The following is an 18,652-nucleotide window of genomic DNA, read 5'->3' on the forward strand; positions in this document are numbered from 1 at the left end:
AAATCTTACACTGTCAGTCTTCAGTTTCATGTATTTAGTCAACACACTGGATCATTTTAATTCCATGCACTCAGTGTTTCCTGCAGAAAATGTCAGGGTGGAAAAGCCTTGAAACAGTGTTGAGACGATTACACCTCTCCGCTAAAACCTCTGACTCATCATATTCTTTTAGCAGCTCTTCAGTCACGATGAGTCACAGCCACCCACATGTGTCAAGATATTTCGAGCAGCTCCTCTGAGCTGAAGATCTTTTATGATCTAAAACATCTACAGTAAATATCAGGTTTTGGTGCCAGTCTCTTAGAATCAAGAGCTGCCATTTTATACCAGCGTTCAACAGTCATCCAACTTGTACAAGTACAGGAAACAGTCTGCGAGGCTGCTGCAGTGCATCGTGGGCTGAGACGTCACCTTTTCGACCTGATGCGTCAGACTGTTTAGATTCAGGCTGACTCCTTTTGTCTCTCCTCTCTCTCTGCAGACGGGTCATTTAGCCATGGAGACGTTACTGTCCCTGACTTCAAAGCGAGCGGGAGACTGGTTCAAAGAGGAACTGCGGCTACTGGGAGGACTGGACCACATAGTAGATAAAGGTACGTATTGTCAAGAATTTGTATTGGCTCAAAATAACACAAGAAAATGATGATGATGAATATGATTTTTCTCTTTTTCTCTCCACAGTGAAGGAGTGTGTTAATAACTTAAACCAGGAGGATGATAAGGAGAAGCTGGTGTCGTCTCTGTGGGGAGCTGAGAGGTGTCTACGGGTGTTGGAGAGTGTAAGTGTGACAACACAAACAGGAACAATGGAGAATATTCTTTCCTTCTGAGATCCTTTCATCGACAACTAAAACAGAGGAACGGCTGCAACTTGGCAGCTAAACCCCGGTGTTGTTTTGTTTTTGCGAAGTATTTGCAGCCGGTCTGCAGGATGTTCGTGTTGCACTAGTGACGATTCAAGTGATGTGTCTCTCTGACCAATCAGTTATCTGCAGTGTTGTCACTCCACCAGGTAGTGATCAGGTAGTGATCAGTAGTGATCAGGTCGTGATCAGGTAGTATCCACAGTTCCAAGTGAGTCGAGCTGTGCCGTACCAAGCAGTGGAAATACAGGTTCAGACATCTGTCTATTTGCTGGGAGGCACAATGATGTGTGTTTGTCTCTTAATCTCTGTGGTTGTCTTTACACAAAGAAGAAATTATAGTTGCCAGTGTAAGATGAACTGTGTAAAAAACTTTTATAATCTTTTGGAATTACGTCGACTGTTCAGGTGCATTTGGGTCCTGTTTGGTCTGTTGGGGTCTTTTTGATTTTCAAAGAAGAGGTTCATCTCTTATTTAGGTTTAGTTTGTTAAATCACCAGTTTGTTTCAGGCCAGGTACAATTTTTTGGCCCCTTAAGTATCCAGTGCCACAAGCAACACAAACTCCAAAACTTTTGCAGGAAGTAACACAATTAAAAAAAAAAAAAAAAAGTCCTGCTGGAGAGACCCAGCCCTCTAAATAACTTCTGACCAGCAAGAGAGAAATTAAATCTGATGTTACTTATTCCCCAAAATGAAAAGTAAATGTGTTTTTCTTGGTGATAATCTTAAGGTTTTAAGGCTTACTGAAAAGTGCTGTTTACATAAAAATGCCAAGGAGTGAAATCAGTTTAGAAATCATTAGTGGAACATAAACTTCCTTCTGGGAGAAAAGAAGTCATTGCTTTTGTTTGTGTGCATGCAGGTGACGGTCCACAACCCGGAGAACCAGAGTTACTTGATCGCCTACAAAGACTCGTCACTCATCATCTCCTCTGCAAAGTGAGCACACACACACACACACACACACACACACACACACACACACACACACACACACACACACACACACACACACACACACTTTGAAAATCAGTTTGATTGATAGGTAGTCTTGAAGCTGTAATGCTGCAGATTTTCTTCCTTTTCTTTCCTCTTTTCTTCATCTTGTCACATCTTTTTACTGGAGAATTTTAGTGCCTCATGATCATCAAAAGGGCTTTTGAAGGAAATACTTGAGAACACTGAATTATTTGAACACATTTTCACATATATAGACGCTGAATACTGACAACAGATTCAAATTTAAAAACATACATTTCTGCCTTCAGAAACCCACAATGACTCAGCTCTACAACTGTGCTGTACACTGTGTGTCTATATAAGTGTGTGTGTGTGTGTGTGTGTGTGTGTGTGTGTGTGTGTGTGTGTGTGTAAGAGAGAGTGAGCGTCACTCTGACTCTGTATGCCTGATGGTTATTATGTGTATTATTATCAGGGTTTTGTTGTTTAATTTCCTGGTCGTGACATCCTGTCAGTCACAGCAGTGGCCTTTGCCTTCTGACCTTGAGGACCTCGCCGTTGGCAGAGCATCAGCAGATGTCTGTGTGTGTGTGTGTGTGTGTGTGTGTATGTGTGTGTGTACGCACATATCCACTGTGGAAATGACCTGACCTTGCTCTCTTCTTTTTTGTGTGTCTTTCCACTCAAGTGTTTCAGGCACATACAGTCTCAGTGTATTTGTTGAATCTGATTTAATACAGTCAGTTTTGGCCAAATATGGTTTATTTTATAGATTAAATCATAAATGACCATTAAGTCTTGATCTGAACTTGTATATAGATAAGACATGTATTTTTTTTTAGTGGCATTTAGTCGGTTTAGTCTTCAGTTGATGTCTGGGGTATACATGGCGTGCTGTTACTCTTATTTTGTGGTCTAAATTTAGGTAGGAACTACATGATGATCTGATGTGGAAAATGTCATTTCTGTTGTTACAAACTGGAGAATTGAACTCTTGCTGTATTGAAGCAGTGTCTCATTGCATTTTAACCACCAGGAGGCTCATTATTCAACAGTGAAGTGTCCCACTCGGTACAGATCTTGGTCGCTAAATTGTATGAACCAACTTGAGTTGATGACGTATTTGTAAATATCAGCCTCGAAAAATACAGCGTAGTGCTGAATTACTTCACCTTCTCACTCCTCCTCCTTCACCCTCTGTGTGACCGGACCTTCGTCCCCATGTGAAGGTCTGCGGTGAGGGTGGTGGTGGTGGGGTGAAGATGAGGATGAAGGCTAAATGGGTCAACAAAGAGCTGCTGTTTCAGTGGGTGACACAGGCCTCAGTCTGAGCATTCAGCTGTCCTCTCCACTAACTCGATTAACCCCCGAAACCACAGGGTGAGCGAGCGAGCACTGTCACCTAAACTCTACACACCCTCATACACACACTGAGGCTGTGTATCCATTCACTTCAGGTCTTCTCTCTATTATTTCCTCTTCTTTTCCCCCTAACTTTTGCCATTTTTTCCCTCCTTGTCTTTCGTCTGACTTCACTTTTGTCTCCTCCATTTTCTCCTCTTTGTCACCGTACACGTTGCCTTCATTGTTTAAACCCAAACTCACCCCTCTGCCTCTCTGACTGTTTCAGCTGCCGGACTAATTCAATAATCCCACAACAACCACCCATTTAGGCAACACACGCACGCACACGCACACGCACACTAAAGTCTTATTGCTTATTGGCTATCTTCATCTGCGTCTAAGCGGGAGCCAAACCTTGTCATTGACAAACATTTTCATCTGTAAGAATAATTCTGGCTGATGCAATTTGGGTTTTATTTTATTAGTTTTGTCCACCACTAATGGACCTCATGAAGAACAGACAGAAAACAACAGGAAATAATGCACATTTCTGTCCATTAAAAGGAAGTTATAACTTACATTTGAACAACTCTTTTTCTTTTTCTATTTCCTTGTATTTCCTTCCTCTCACTGCGTTCTGGTGCTCAGACTCTGGCTTCTGCTCTCTGTTCAGTCGCTGCCGTCATTAGATTTAATCAAGTTATTTACATCAGGCGGCTGACCTGCTTCACCCGTCCTGCTGTTGCAGCCGGCTTCTGTGTGTGTGTGTGTGTGTGTGTGTGTGTGTGTGTGTGTGTGTGTGTGTGTGTGTGTGTGTGTGTACACATATTTCCCTGAATGCTGCTCTGTTTTATGATGGAGTAGAAAAGGAAAGAGGAGAGTCAAGTTGAGATGGATCCAGATGACATCTGGATGTAAATCCAGTGTTTCGTTAGTGACGAACGAGCGACTACAAAATTATTTTAATGTTTTCTTCTGATTAGACAAAGTCGGTGAATCGACAAGAAAGATGTGATGAATAAAATGAAACAAATAAATAACTCCCACACACTGTCTGTCTTAGTTCTGGTACATTTATTTATAATGTTTTGGTCTACGTAACCTTCATCAGGTCTTATAACTGAAGATATGTGTGTGATGAAGGCATAAAGATATACGATGAAAGTTGTATGAGGTCAACTAAAATGTTGTAACTACACACAACAGTAAGCAACATTTAATTCAGTTGGGCTGCCCTCCAAAGTCTGGCAGAGGGAGCCTGTGGTGAACAGAATCAAAGATCTTAGAAGTTCTTCAGATCCTCCATCTTGTTTTTCATGTTGGAGGCGAACATCTCTTCGATCCAAACACACTGGAAACATTATGATGCAGAAAGTTGTTTTTAACCTCGACTCTCCGCTGTTCTCCTCCCTGTCAGGGCGCTGAACAGGTGTGAGGCGATGATCCAGCGTTACAGCAGGGAGCTGAACTCAGACAGAGCCATGGTGGGGAAGGCAGTGGAGGACTGCATGAGGGCCATTATAGGAGTCCTGCTCAACCTGACGCACGATAACGGTAAACACACACACACACACACACACATAATAAAAAGGTTCCTTATTTTGAGTGGATTGTTCAATTATTCACAGCTGACATTAGCTTGATCACAGTATGTACTCATATAATAATAATAATATATTTTCATGTGTGTGTGCAGAGTGGGGCAGTACGAAGACCGGAGAACAGCAGGATTTAATAGAGACGGCTCTGAACTGTGTTCTCAAAGTCCCTCAGTATCTTCCACAAGAGCAGAGGTTCGACATCCGAGTACTGGTGAGTATCACACACGCTTACACACTGTTGGAGCGTTTAATCCAAAAATACTGACTCTGGGAAAAATATGTTAATATACAAATAAATGAGCAAACAGACCTGAAAGATCAACATTTGTGCATCGTTACAGGTGTCATTTGTAGTCAGTGTGGAAATAATAACGACATACAGTATATGGTCATGAAGTTCCTGCTGGAGTATGACATCATTCGAAATTTAAAGGTGCTCACAATCTGTGAAAGAATATCTGAAAAAATGTGTGAAAAGGCAGAAACTTTATTGAAAAACCACAGATACAAGGTGACAGGTGTTAGATTAATAACTGACCGTGTGTTTCTGTGTGTGTGGTGTTCAGGGTCTGGGCCTGCTCATCAACCTGGTGGAGTACAGTGCCAGGAACAAGTACTGCCTGATGGAGATGGAGATGGAGGGAGGTCAGGGCCCCTGCAACTCCACCGTCCTGCTGAGCCCTCAGCACCAGGACATCACCAGCAACGGCCCGCTGAGCGCCATCGCTGCACTTGTACAGGTGTGTGTGCCGGCTCAACGCGAGTCATTTACGCAGCAGGTGTGCTGTGTGAGAAGTATTTCAGGCTGATCTCATTTAGGTTTTTACTGTAAATTAATAGTTGTTATCCACGGTGCTCACGGTTTGTCTCCTCTGTGTTGTGTTCTGTGCTGCTGTGGCAGCTCAGTTTCCCATGAGCACCATTAAAGCTTCATTTAAATCAAATCATCCTGTGTAATCAGATTTGGCTGATGCTCTTATCCAGACTGACTTCAGTGAGGTCAACAGCAGCCTGATGACACACACAGAGTAACACGATTTAAGAAATGAGAGAGGAGAGGAATAGTCTGAAGAGAATGGATACAACAGTGTTAGGGCTGCACAGTTAATCAACATTTTCTGTACTGGCTACTGTAAATGCCAATCAATATCTGTGACAAGTCCCTGGATACTGACTGGCATTTACATTAGCTAGTAGCACTGTTCATTACACCCCTGAGCTGAGTCAGCTAATAGGACTGCTAGCTACACAGCTTATCAAGCTAACTTGCTGAAGCCAGCTAATGTTACAGTTAGCAGAAGCTAGCGGTTGCTCCTTTAACAAGTACAACTATCCGTCCATCAAAAAACTCCAAATGTTGGGTCATCACAATAGTTTGAAAGATGCTGTAATCGCTAAAGAATTCTACACGTCGGGTTTTGAGCTTGTCGTTGAAGTTACCTGCTGACCTGCTACACTGACTTTTCCAACTTCTTCCTCCTCCTCAGCTGTTCCTCCAGCGGGAGCGAGCCGCAATCCTGGCTGAGGCGCAGACCGATGACCTCATCAAGGAAACGCCGAAGCCTGCGGACCAGAGCGGGCAGTGGCAGGAATCGGGCGGGGAGATCCAGTGGGTCGCTAATGACAACGCCACAGAGAAACAGGATGACATCAAGAAGAAGGAGAAGGACGAGGAGGACGAGGAGCTGGACCTCAACAAAGGTACAACCACAGGCTTTATGTAGACGTTCTGTGAAGATTTGAGACGTAGAACATAATTACTAAAATGTTTGTTCCTCCTCATCATCATCTCCCTCTTCCTCTCAGCTCTGCAGCATGCAGGGAAGCACATGGAGGACAGCATCGTGGCCTCCTACACAGCACTGCTGCTGGGCTGCCTGTGTCAGGGGAGCCCGGTGAGTGACACACACACACACACACACACACACACACACACTTACTGCTGTTAGGCTAGTTTTGGACTTATGACAGTTGCTCTCAGAATTTTAAAGTTTCAGCTGTAGATAATAAACAAATCAAGACCTCATTTTGATTAGATGTTCAGTTTTCTGATTCTTCATTTTAATTATTTTGTGTATATCCTTTTCTCTCTTTCTCACTGTGTCTTTGTCCACCAGTTGAATGTGACTACTGTGAGGGATAACCTGCCAAAAGGAGATTTCTCCATCATGACAGAAATGCTGAAAAAGTTCCTCAACTTCATGAACCTCACTGTGAGTCACCAGAAGTTAAAAATCTAATGTTTGGCTATAAATGAACTGCATCGCCATCGCATGACTTCAACGTCACCACCTCTGAGCTTCCTGCTGCGCTACACTGTTCACACTTTACTATAAATTGATCAATGTAAAAAGTTGTACAGTTAGTTAGAAAAGCGTCTCTGCAGCACGACAGAACTGCATTCAAACACTGTTTTGTGACACATTTTATCTTTATAAAATAATTGCAGTTCTTGTGATTTGGATATTGGACTCAGTCATTTGGGATTTCAGTTATTTCACGATTAATTGTGCGGCCCTATGGTGTGATGTAGGACTTGAGTCGTGCTAATGAGTGAATGAATTTGTGAAATGATCAGTTAAGTGTTGACAATGAGATGATCAGTGAATGTTACAAACTCATGTCCTCAACACAGATTAGTTTGTGAGAGAGTTGCCTTATTGTGAGAGTGAGTGTATGAATAAGCTCTGTGTGTGTGTGTGTGTGTGTGTGTGTGTACGTGTGTGTGTACGTGTGTGTGGTAACTGACCTCTGCTCTCTCTCTCTGCAGTGTGACGTCGGCACCACAGGACAGAAGTCCATCTCCCGGATCATTGACTATCTGGAGCACTGCTAGAGAGAAACCTGTCTGTCTCTCTCTCTCTCACACTCACACTCACACACACACACACGCACACACACACACACACCGCAACCATCTCCTTCATCTTCGTCAGCATCTTCATCATCACCTCTGGTTAAGTTCACTGCTGGAAACAGGCGTGTTTCTCTCGTCGACTTCTTCTTCTTCTTCTTCTCTCCGTGTCGGGACCAGACGTCCTCCTCAAACCTCCAGTTAAAGGAGCTTTCCACTGTTTATTTTTTTGTTCCAGCAGTGGGAAAGCCAACACTTTTCCCCTTAATAGACTTTGATGAACTTTATAATGACTTAACGATGTATGACACCCCCGCCCCAGCTGTGATCAGATTTTATTTTACTTTTATTTAACAATCCGAGTCAGTATTTAGATATTGTTCCTGGTTTTATAAAAGTTGCTCAGAAAGATGTTTTATTTCAGTTTTTGCTTTTGATACATTTCCTTTGAAGTTTCCTCACAGTTCAGCTCCTCTCTCCTGCTCACTTGGCTCTCTCGGGGTAAGACCCGGCCTTCTCATCGATCACTGACAGATTGGAGTGGAGCTGCCGTTTTCTGCAGCCTGTCATCAAAGCCTGGCACCCCTGCGCTCTGCCTTTGGAGCTGATAATCGCCAAAACAACTCAAATGGTTAGAAAAAAAACAACCACTGACCAAAATAATTGCTTTACACGCTGCGTTCTTCTTCTTCTCTTTTTGCTACTTTGACCTCTTGACTCTTGACTCTGTAGATAAATCAAAAGTATTGATCTTTTCTGGCCCAAGAGCACAGAAACTGCAAAAATTCAGACCCTGAATTGCAGCTTTTGTGAAGTTAGGTGGTCTCTTAAAGTGGGATTGCCTTGAAAACGCTCCCACCTGGTCTGTTTTTAGGGGTTTTTCGATCTGGAGAGAACCATAAATTTTCTCTCTTTGAAGGCGAGAGCTGCTCTTCCCCCTTCAACTTGTTCAGCAAATCAGCTGATTTTAAATTGGTTGTTCTTCTCATGCCATTATCGAAACGGGTCCTTCTCCCAGCATGCCCAGCACTCTTGTCAGTTAGCACCGAACAACACACCTGAGACCGACACAAAATGATCCTCGAGGTTGTTCAAACTCTCTGGAAACTTTAAACGACTGCCCAAACCCCCAAAAGTAGAAAGTTTTTCCTTTTTAAAAATCGATCGCCCTCTCACTCGGCATCAAAGCTTCGTGTCTCGGCAGGACCTGAGCCCTCCGGACCAGAACCTGTCCTTCAATTTACCGCCCGTGTCTTCGCTGGCCGCCTGGTGAAGAGCCTTCAATTACAGCACAAAGGCAGCCAATACGCTCCAGTCTGAGAGGTGAAGTCGAGCTGCTTTGCTTTTGTTTGAACTGAACCACCAGCAGAGAGGCTTTCAACGACCGAGCTGATACTTTTTACCTCCCGTTTGGTTGTTTTTAGACGGAGAGACTTCAGCTGTAGCTGTCCAATCCCAAAGTCCTCCGTTTGTATTCAGACTTCATGTAAAAATCATCCTCTGATCCCTTTGACAAGGTCAGATCTAATCTGTCCAGCACATTACAGGAAGACTTTTCTTTACCCAGAATTAATTCCAGCAACACCAAGAGAATTCAGATGTCGGAGATTTTAAATTTGCAAAAAATTGACAGTTTCTTTTGTCTTTCTCCTGCATGGTCAAAGATCGATCAGTCCAAAAATTCCCTTCCTTGATCCATCCAAGTGTTTGTCCTCCAGAATTACGCTCAAACGCCAGGAGTTACTGTAAAGTGTAAAAGCTGCCTGATCAGGAAGTGATACCAAACTTTCTTTGCTTTCTTGTTGGCTGTGTTGAAGACGAGCTGGTGGGGTGAAACGCAGAGAAATTATGTAAAGGAAAAGGTTTTTTAACATGAAAAACTTGGAAAATAATTCATGGCACTTAACGTTTCCGACCCGACGGTTCACTTTCCAAACGGAGAACAGAAAAGATGGTGTTTGCCAAAACAAAAACATGTTGTATTGTGATGTTTTTTGACTTTTTTCCCCCAAACATCTTTTTCATTAGCTTTGTCTGAGCAAAATCCCATTTTTAAAGCCTTTTGTTTGAATTAATCATTTTTTTTGTTCCTTTATCCTTTAAGTCTTTCGCTGTCAGGGCAGAAAAACGGGTGTTTGTTTCTCTGTGTTACCTCAGAAGGCTGTAGTTATTTAATTTGTGTTTTCTTAAATAATCCCAGGTGGGACAGAGATGTAATTTTCTGTTTCAATTTGATGTTCAGATTTGGAAAATTAAGACATAATTGTATTTTTCTCTCTATTACTGACAAGTTCTGTGAAGTTCATCAGTTGTTAAAGTTTGAAACGTGTGTCATCAAGCATGTTCATCCCGTTCATTTGTATTTGTTCCTCTGTGATCATTACCACACACACACACACACACACTCAGACACACACACACAGTTTAACCCTCACACTCCTTTTTTTTGTTAAGTTTACAAGAGCTTTATTCACAGACGTCTGGAAGAATGAATGGAATAGCTTTTTGTACATAGTTCTTGTACATAGATTAATTTCCTCACGTAGGAGGAGAGGCTGATGGGTATAATAGGGTGGGGTGGGACTGTGGGTGGGGTTCGGGGTGGGGGTGGGGGGTTAAATTTAAATTTAGACCGGTAGACTCTACTTTTCTGAATCTGACTCTATTTTTCATTTTCTAAAGCCTTTTCTCCCAGTCGTGTTGTTGTTTTGGACAGACAGACAGAGAGCTTCTTAACAAGCCAACTGCAGGAAAACTTGATCTTTGTACCAATTTGCAGACTGATGTCTTTGGTTACCTGTACATAATTTTAAAATAATAAAAATTGCTACTTTCAGTACTTCCTGCGCCGTCTTTCTTTTCTTTCTATACTCCCACAATTGATGATAAATTCTCAAAGGAAAAAAAGTTTTGGAAACATGAAATCTGGTTTAGAACTTTTCTTCAGATTTTGGAAAACTTGTGCTGCTTTTTGCAGAGAAACAAACTCCCTGCAGCCTCCGTGATCACAAGGAAAACACAATATGTTGCATAATAATATAATATCAGAAATTTATGGCAAAATACATTTGAACACTACAGTTTCAGGGAAAATGAAACATTGCATTACAAAGTGAGAATGTCTTAACGGGAGGAAAATAATTACAATCTTGTAGAAAAATAGAAAAGTCTCATTTTTAAAAGTTCACTCGGTTTTTAAACGTCACTTGGTCCCGCTGCTTCTCTCCCACATGTCCTCATTATAACTCCTGTCCTCCTCCTCTGTGCGCGCCGGGCCACCGCTGCTCTTCCCGGAGTGAAAGTCCCTGACTGGCCCCGATGACTCCCCTGCCAGGACCGTGGTCCCCTGTGAGGGCGGAGTGGCCCCCGGGGGCCGCGGTGCGCGGGTCGGCACCGAGGCTTCGCAGGCCCCCTCCTGGAGCAGCTCGCTAAGGGTGGCGATGTAAATCTGCGCCATCTGGAGCGTCTCGGATTTGGAGAGCTTCTTGTCGCTCTCCAGGTTGGGGATGACGCTCCGGAGCCGGTCGAAGGCGACGTTGAGCCCCAGCATCCTCCTCCTCTCCCGGGCGTTGGCAGCGAGGCGGCGCCGTCTCTGCGCTCGCTCCAGAGCGCACTTGTCCGGCTGGAGGTAGTGCAGCGCGCCGCCGGCGGGGCCCAGCCGGAGCTCCACGATGGCGCACGGAGGGTCTCGGTGGTCGCAGCCGCGCCTGGAGCGCTCTGTCCCCTGCCGCTCCTGCGCGCCTCTCCGCTGCAGCAGAGCGTGGATGTCTGCGTGGAGAGCCACCGGGGCCGCGGGGCCCACTCCCCCCTCCGGGTCCACAGAGATGAAGGGCGCAAAGAGGCTTTTACTCGGCGGCATGGCGCGTCTTCTTCCTCAGAGCGGATAGTTTACTGAGAAGTTCAACAAAATAACACACGTTCAACTTTCTTCACTTTGATGGGTGAATTTATGGAGGTGGGAGCCGCGGGGACGCGCAGTGCGTGTTCCGGGGGCGTGGAGAGGGTCGTGTGCTGCTTAATGAACAGAGCCAAAGTCCGCTGCAGGAGGTCCATTAACCAAGTTCATCAAAAGAGGATTAGAAGCGTCTGAGTGCGCTGCTGTGGACCGATACATGGAGGCGGCCAAGCAGAAGAGCAGCGCGGCCGAGGAGGGGAGGAAGGAAGGAAGAGAGGAAGGATGAGAGGTGGTGGAGTGATGGTCACTTTAAAGGAAAGTAAATCATAACCTCCACCAGCGTCAGAGAAGAAGTTCAGTGTGATTAAAGATCAGCACTTCTTTTGGACTGCAGCCTTTAAGTTGGTTCAGGTGTTTTAAAGCATAAAAAATAATTTAACAAGCTGAAAAAACAGATACAAACTAATATTAGATGATATTTTAACGCTGCATATTAATGTGTTAAATGTCACAGGGATAAAAAGTTTCTGTTCCAATTAAAATTATCACTGAAACATTCAGCAGAGTGTATTAAACTGGCTTCAAACCAGAGGAACTCGTGTAAATGTCATTATTTCATTAATTAATAATATAAGAAGATAAAAATTCAATTTCAGCAAATAGAAAAGTTTGAGACGTGTGAAGGAAACCACAGTGATTTCATTCCAACGGTACAAATGTTTGTACGGTAATAATGTTCTTATTAATGTGTCATTTGGAAATTACAGGATACATTCATGAATAATGTAAATTCAGCCATCATCTCCTCCTGATGATGAAAGTCAGGTGAAGTCTCGTAGTCCACAGAACATTTCTGGAGCTTCACAGTAAGTCAGAGTCGCAGCGTTCTGCTGAACAACTGAAGCAGCTGGAGACTTGATTTAAAACGGGGAAAAAAACAACAGAAAAAATAAAATAAAATGTTTTTTGACATTTTGTTTTTATCCATGGCTTCACGTCATGTCTTTATATCTCATATTAATTCTGGGTTTTAGCAGCCTGGAGGGAGATTTTACGGTTAAAATGTTCATATTGTGTGATATTTACATCTAAGAAAATAAAGTTAAGCTCCATTATATTTTTCTACCACAAGATTTTATTCCCTTCAGTGTGAAGAAAGGACGAGCAACCCGATCACAAAAACACAAAATGGTGGCAAATTATGTTTTTGCAAAACTACAGATAAGTTCAAACTTTTAAATTTTAATTTTGAAAATGTCTTTTGTCACGACGCTGTGCTGATGCTCTGGTTAGGTTCATGTTTTGGCTTAAAGTACCTGCTTTGGTCGCCACAAACACGACTGGAAATGTCCCAACTTCCTGTCAAAAATGTCCTTTTCTGTCGACACTAACGCAGCTGGACGTTCTCCTGAGGTCTCCTTAAAAACATCCAGTGGTGGCACACATACAAATGTTATCCTGGTGACTGGGCTGTGGGGAAACAGTTAATAATACAGAAAGTATGAAGAATCAATAAAAATGAAAATGGAGATCAGTCCTCTGTTTCACTGAGGACGGTGGGAGTGTGTTTATGAGTTTAGTGTTTCTAAAATCCTCTCGACCGCCCTGCTGCTCTTATACTGTCACTGGTCTCCTGATCCACAGTCCTGCTGTGTTGGATCTCACTTTGTTTCTAATCTAAAGCCACATAATGAAGTTACAGTTCGGGCCTCTAACACCGTCTCCTCTACAGGTTGTAATGTTGTTGTGATATCTGTCTCATATTGAAGATTCTCGTTTCTAAGGTTAATTAAAAGCGTTGCGGCTCCCTGAGGGAAAACCCTGATGATGACTGACAGTAACTGGCAGCCTCGCATCCTCTGGACAGACTCTAATGGGATTTAGCAGCGTGTCCTGACTGCCGTGTGCCAGCACTCTGCCGGGCCGGGCCTTTACAAACGCCACAGCGTGGCACCGAGTCGGCACAGAGATGGCTGCGTGACACACAGGAGCATAATAGACTCCTTATGGCCCGGAGGACCCTCGCTGTCTGAGGTTGCCGCGCTGTTTCTTTTTACTGTCCAATCTGGAGCACGTGGGGAGGTTTGGCTTCACGGCTCGGATGACAGTTGTTGGCACACTCCGCTTTATCAGACCCAATGAAACGGCTCATTGCAGCCAGCGGACGGACACGGGTCGCAGATCAAACCCTCACGTCGCCATGACAGGCCCATACAGATGAGTCCTACAGAAGCGTTTACTCTGACCGTATCGGACCTCCTATTCTTCTGAGTTGTAAGTGTTGTAGACCTTTTTATTTACGTAGAACAGATGTGTTTTGTTTCTTTCAGCCCATTTGACAGAGTTTCATCACACTTTCCATCACTGCTGACCACGTGCAAGTCATCCTGTTTAAGATCTCTGTTCTTCTTTCCAGGTTTGTTGCATACAAACATGAGTTTGACTGCTTGAACACCTCACCGTGTTACATTTTAGCTTGGCCTCTTTATCAAGATGAAACAAAAGATGAGTGTTGTGTGGCTTGTGTTCACATTTCTGTACTTTGGTGATGTACATATAGTTGTTAATGCATTTTTCTATATTTTGTTGTTGTCAGTAATCTCATGAAAAGGCCAATTCAACAATGTGTTTGTCTGTCTCTCAGTACTTTGACTCCTGTTACTGGCTCTCGATCCCACAACAGAAAACAGATTTATATTGATCTGCGATTGGTTGAGGAACAAACAAAATTCAGATTTGAGAAGAGGCTCGTCGTTAGAAGAGGTTTGGCTTCAGTTGTTAACACGCTCTGCTTTGTTAAACCCAATGAAATGGCTCGTTGCATCCAGTGGACGGACACGGGCCACAGATCAAACCGCTTTAGTTTGTCAGTGAGGCAACACGGCGATGAGTTTTCAGCTCTCATCCGAGGTGGTTTTGCATGTTTAAGTCAACTTAATACTAATTTACATCCCAGGGGCCAAATCCAGAAACATCCTCAGTCTGAAATCCTGTCGTTACTCAGCTTGAGATGAGATTTACGTACCTCGGGAGACATCATACCCGAGTTGACTGCGTTCCAGTACAACAAGTCAGTAAACCAGTTCTAGACAGGTTCGCCTTCGTCAGTCGTGTTGTTAGATGTCCACAGATAGTTGAGTTGGACAGTACTGTGTATAAGACTGATTTAATGAGTCACATAAAACTGTTGATAAGCGGAGCAGCCATCTGGGATTTTGAGGTTTGGGTTTGGTGAGGTGTATCCAACTGTCTAAGTTGGAAATCTGACTTCCAGTTGAAACTGCCCACTGGAAACTAAAAAATTCTGACTTCCCAGTTCAAAAAGAAATAACGATTAGCTGGTTGGAGAAGCGAACACCGATGTTAACCTGTTGGAGAGGCTAACACTGTTGTTAGCCTGTTTAAGAAACTATCATCCAGCCAACACATCCGTCTTTTCTAGCCGGTGACAAGTGAAGTTAAGCTAGGACAAGGATTTCCTCTGTAATGAGACCTCATGCTATTTAATTCCATTCAGCCTCTGGTTTCACTTAAAATCTCTGCCCTTAAGTGAAACAGACTCCCACCTGATGATCAGATAACTGTGACCAAAAAAAAGGAAGTTAATTGCGCCTGAAAGGAGCGGCGTGATACAATGCAGTGAATCAGCAGGATCATTATCGTCTGTGAGTTTCAAACAACAACCTGCAGTAACAACATTAAACCTTAACAGCTTCACATCAGAGTCTCAGTGAGGCAGGTGAGCTGTCAGTGAGTCTCTGACTGCAGCGTCTCTGTGTGAAATTTCAGTTTTCACACATTTTTCTTATTTCAGCGTGTTGCATCAGAGACCACCGAATTTTTTTTTCTGTTTTCTTTAAAGAAAATGAATCTGGTGTCGATCTGAGAATCATCAGCCAATATTTCATGTTTTATTACAAACGACTGTTTCATAAGGAAACAGAGTCCTCTGACAAAAGTTATCACTGCGTATAACGATCACCAAACAATGACTTCATATTAAGGAACAAGACTTTCCACCCGGGCTGCGTCAGTGATGAAATAAAACTTCATTCATGATTCAGTGACCCTGCGAGCAGTCATAAGCTCTGACAGCGGTCACACCTGAGCAAATCAAGTTTTCACCTTCTCTCGTTTGATCTGATCGGTGGAATTAAGGAGATGAGAGGGGGAGATGTTTTTCTTTCTTTGCCCCTGCAAGCAAGAAAGTCAGCAAGACTTCTACCAACTTTGATCAGTTTTATGACTTATGTGCTTATGGTCCGGTCAGGTTAATACACAAAATCCACTTGGTTCGGGCACGTTTTGGCTTAAAATCACTGGTTTTGTCGCTGCAAAATAGCTGAAAAATGTCCCAAAGTCTCGTTCAAGATATCCAGTGGTTTCATGCTCACTAACGTTTAAAAGGCGGTCTCGAACAGCAACCCAATGTGTGTTCCTGCAAAACCACAGATAAGTTAACACTGAACGTTTCTTTATGATGCAGCTGTTTGTTGCAACGTTCGAAGTGAGAAATGAAGAAAAATCAGGCCAAATGAATAAAACCACTTTCTCACCCGTCTGAACAGCCAATCAGAGAGCTCCCTCTCAGACTCAACATGCAGAATCAGCCACTCGGAGAAACCGGAGGAAAGACTACAGGTGACAGTCGTCCAACACACGGCCCAGCGCCGGCCGACTGTCGGCTCGGTGCGTCCGGACTCCAAAGTGACAAAAACTCTTTGATGCATCGAGAACAACACAACACACACACACACACACACACACACACACACACACACACAGCGAACATACAGATCAATGGCCACACACTCAAACGGCCACACACCAGAATGAACACAGAAACACACACACACACACACACAAAGCCCCCGACACACTCATTTGTCTCATTTCACACCAGTGATCCTTCCTTCCTCCCTCATTGTGTCTCCTTTAGACACAAACACACACACACACTAATTTGTTTCACTATACATCACAGGACCCTCCTGCTCTCGCTCCCTGCAGGTCCAATTACTGTCATTGATTAGGCCAGCTGTGTGTGTGTGTGTGTGTGTGTGTGTGTGGCCATGAGGAGTTTAATCAGGCGTATTGCCGCACTAATGAAAGATCAGCCTCCTCTATCGGCCCCTCAGGACGTTCACCGTGTGTGTGTGTGTGTGTGTGTGTGTGTGTTATACTGAGTAAATGTGTGTTTGAGTGTTTATTATTGATGGTATGTTTCTCCTGTGTTTCTCCTGTACACACACACACACACACACACACACACACACACACACTGTTCTGCTGTGTCTAGTAGTGAAAGAAGTATTCAGACCCTTTACTTAAAGCTGCAGTTTTAATTAGTGTATAATCTCCTGAAAATAAGAGTCGTTGTGTTTTCATTACCTTAGAATGAGACGTTTATATCTACACAGGGAGCGGGTCCCTATTCACGGAGGTCTCCATGTTGCACCGCCATGTTTCTACAGTAGCCCAGAATGGACAAACCTGGCACTACTGACACCGGTTGGAAGACGACAAAGAAGAAGAGCGAGTAGCTGCTGTTTCCTATATTATCATATTATCATATTTATTTTGTACAAGAAAAATCAGCGTGAAGAAATAAAAACTCCAAGACGCTAAACGAGATCAGGACAGGCGCCGGCCTAAAACAAGAATAAACACTGGAGCTGTGATGATAGAGAAATGTTTGCAGACTGACGCTGAAGTGTCCTGCTGTCTGCTGGACAGATCAGAGTAACGTTAAAGATTACAACCGACAGAGACAGCAAAGTAATGACAGTGTGACAGATAACCTGAGGAGAGGTCTGCTCACCACAGAGTTAATGCATTCTGTCAGCATTTCTCACAGCGCTCCATCATTTCTTTGTAAGATCCTAATTATTTATTTATTCTTGAGTTACAACCTTTAGTTTTATAGACTAAATAAAAATAACTAAACACCTCTTCACCTCATCACCTGAATTAGTAGAAATACTCGACGCTGTTGTGAATGAGTACATATTTAGAAAATGAGTTTCTTGTCCACGAGGGCCACCGTAGCTTCTGGAGCTTCTCTGACGTCTTCGGAAAGGGACGGGCGAGCGAGGGAGTCAATCTACGACCTCACTGCTATACTCCATCTATTACACACTGTATGTGACGTAACAGAGAACAGCTGAGAGGAGCTGAACGTTTAAATGACTCCATGTTGCTGCACTTTGTGTTGAAGCTGTTTCAGGAACAGCTCAGACTGTGTCGGCTCCTCTGAGGTGTCACATCACAGGCTGTAAATGTTGTTTATTAGTTTGACCTCTAGTGTCGGGAAATTAATCTTTACTCCAGCTGCAGTGTGTGTGTGTGTGTGTGTGTGTGTGTGTGTGTGTACATGTTATTGATGGTGGAGTAGAAAACAGTGCTGACTGACTCAAAATTAATACGTTTTCTCAATAATAGTTTTTAATCTTTTTCTTTCTTTCTTAGATTTTGTCTTTCAGTTTTTCTTTGTTATGCTTTCTTTCTTTCTTACACTTAACAATTTATCTGTCTGTCTGTCTGTCCGTCTGTCTGTCTGTTTCTCTGTCTATCTGTATTGATTTTTTTATGCTGTGTGTGTGTGTGTGTGTGTGTGTGTTCCCGTCTCGCTCCAGCAGGCCGATCACGTGTCAATGCACAAGCTCACAGCGATCAATAACATTATTAAACAATGTCTGCCTGCGGGCTGGAGAGACTGCAGGCTGTCTGTGTGTGTTTGTGTTTCCATGACGACCGAGCAGGGCCCTCTGCACATCATGACCGTGAGATGTGTTTGAAAGCTCGTTAGTGGACTCCAGACTGAGATTGTCGAAGCTTGTCTATTGATTCTGACGCCTGCCGCCCAATCAGAACCGAGCCTCTTACTGTCCCGACGTGTCAGCGCTCACATCTCACCTGTACAGCGTCATCATGTTGCATCATGTCGCACTCTGTTTCACATCCTACCTGCTGCATGTGGTTTAGTTTTCTTTGCTCTCAGACCTCCTCCCTGCTGCCCTGAACTCTGCGTCGCTCCTGGTTTTCTCAGCTGTCTGCGGCTTTGACAGATGATCCGTTCGGGCATGTTTTTCTCACCGTGATAACTTGACCCTCTGACCTCTACCTGTTTCTC

General features: G+C 43.6%; 1 protein-coding gene across 1 annotated transcript in view; it reads left to right on the plus strand.

Annotated features, from left to right (window-relative positions):
- The window catches only part of waplb (WAPL cohesin release factor b), a 28,492-nt gene extending 18,300 nt beyond the window's left edge, over window positions 1-10,192 (plus strand). Inside the window, exons 11-20 of the mRNA XM_073489403.1 lie at window positions 482-593; window positions 682-779; window positions 1,729-1,805; window positions 4,588-4,724; window positions 4,867-4,982; window positions 5,338-5,511; window positions 6,259-6,472; window positions 6,578-6,666; window positions 6,889-6,984; window positions 7,542-10,192. Of these exons, the coding sequence (XP_073345504.1) occupies window positions 482-593; window positions 682-779; window positions 1,729-1,805; window positions 4,588-4,724; window positions 4,867-4,982; window positions 5,338-5,511; window positions 6,259-6,472; window positions 6,578-6,666; window positions 6,889-6,984; window positions 7,542-7,607 (1,179 nt within the window). The 3' untranslated portion in view covers window positions 7,608-10,192. The remainder of the gene's footprint in view (window positions 1-481; window positions 594-681; window positions 780-1,728; window positions 1,806-4,587; window positions 4,725-4,866; window positions 4,983-5,337; window positions 5,512-6,258; window positions 6,473-6,577; window positions 6,667-6,888; window positions 6,985-7,541) is intronic.
- The last annotated feature ends 8,460 nt before the right edge of the window (window positions 10,193-18,652 follow it).

Source organism: Pagrus major, chromosome 20 (genome assembly GCF_040436345.1).
Source record: "Pagrus major chromosome 20, Pma_NU_1.0".
Taxonomy (NCBI): domain Eukaryota; kingdom Metazoa; phylum Chordata; class Actinopteri; order Spariformes; family Sparidae; genus Pagrus; species Pagrus major.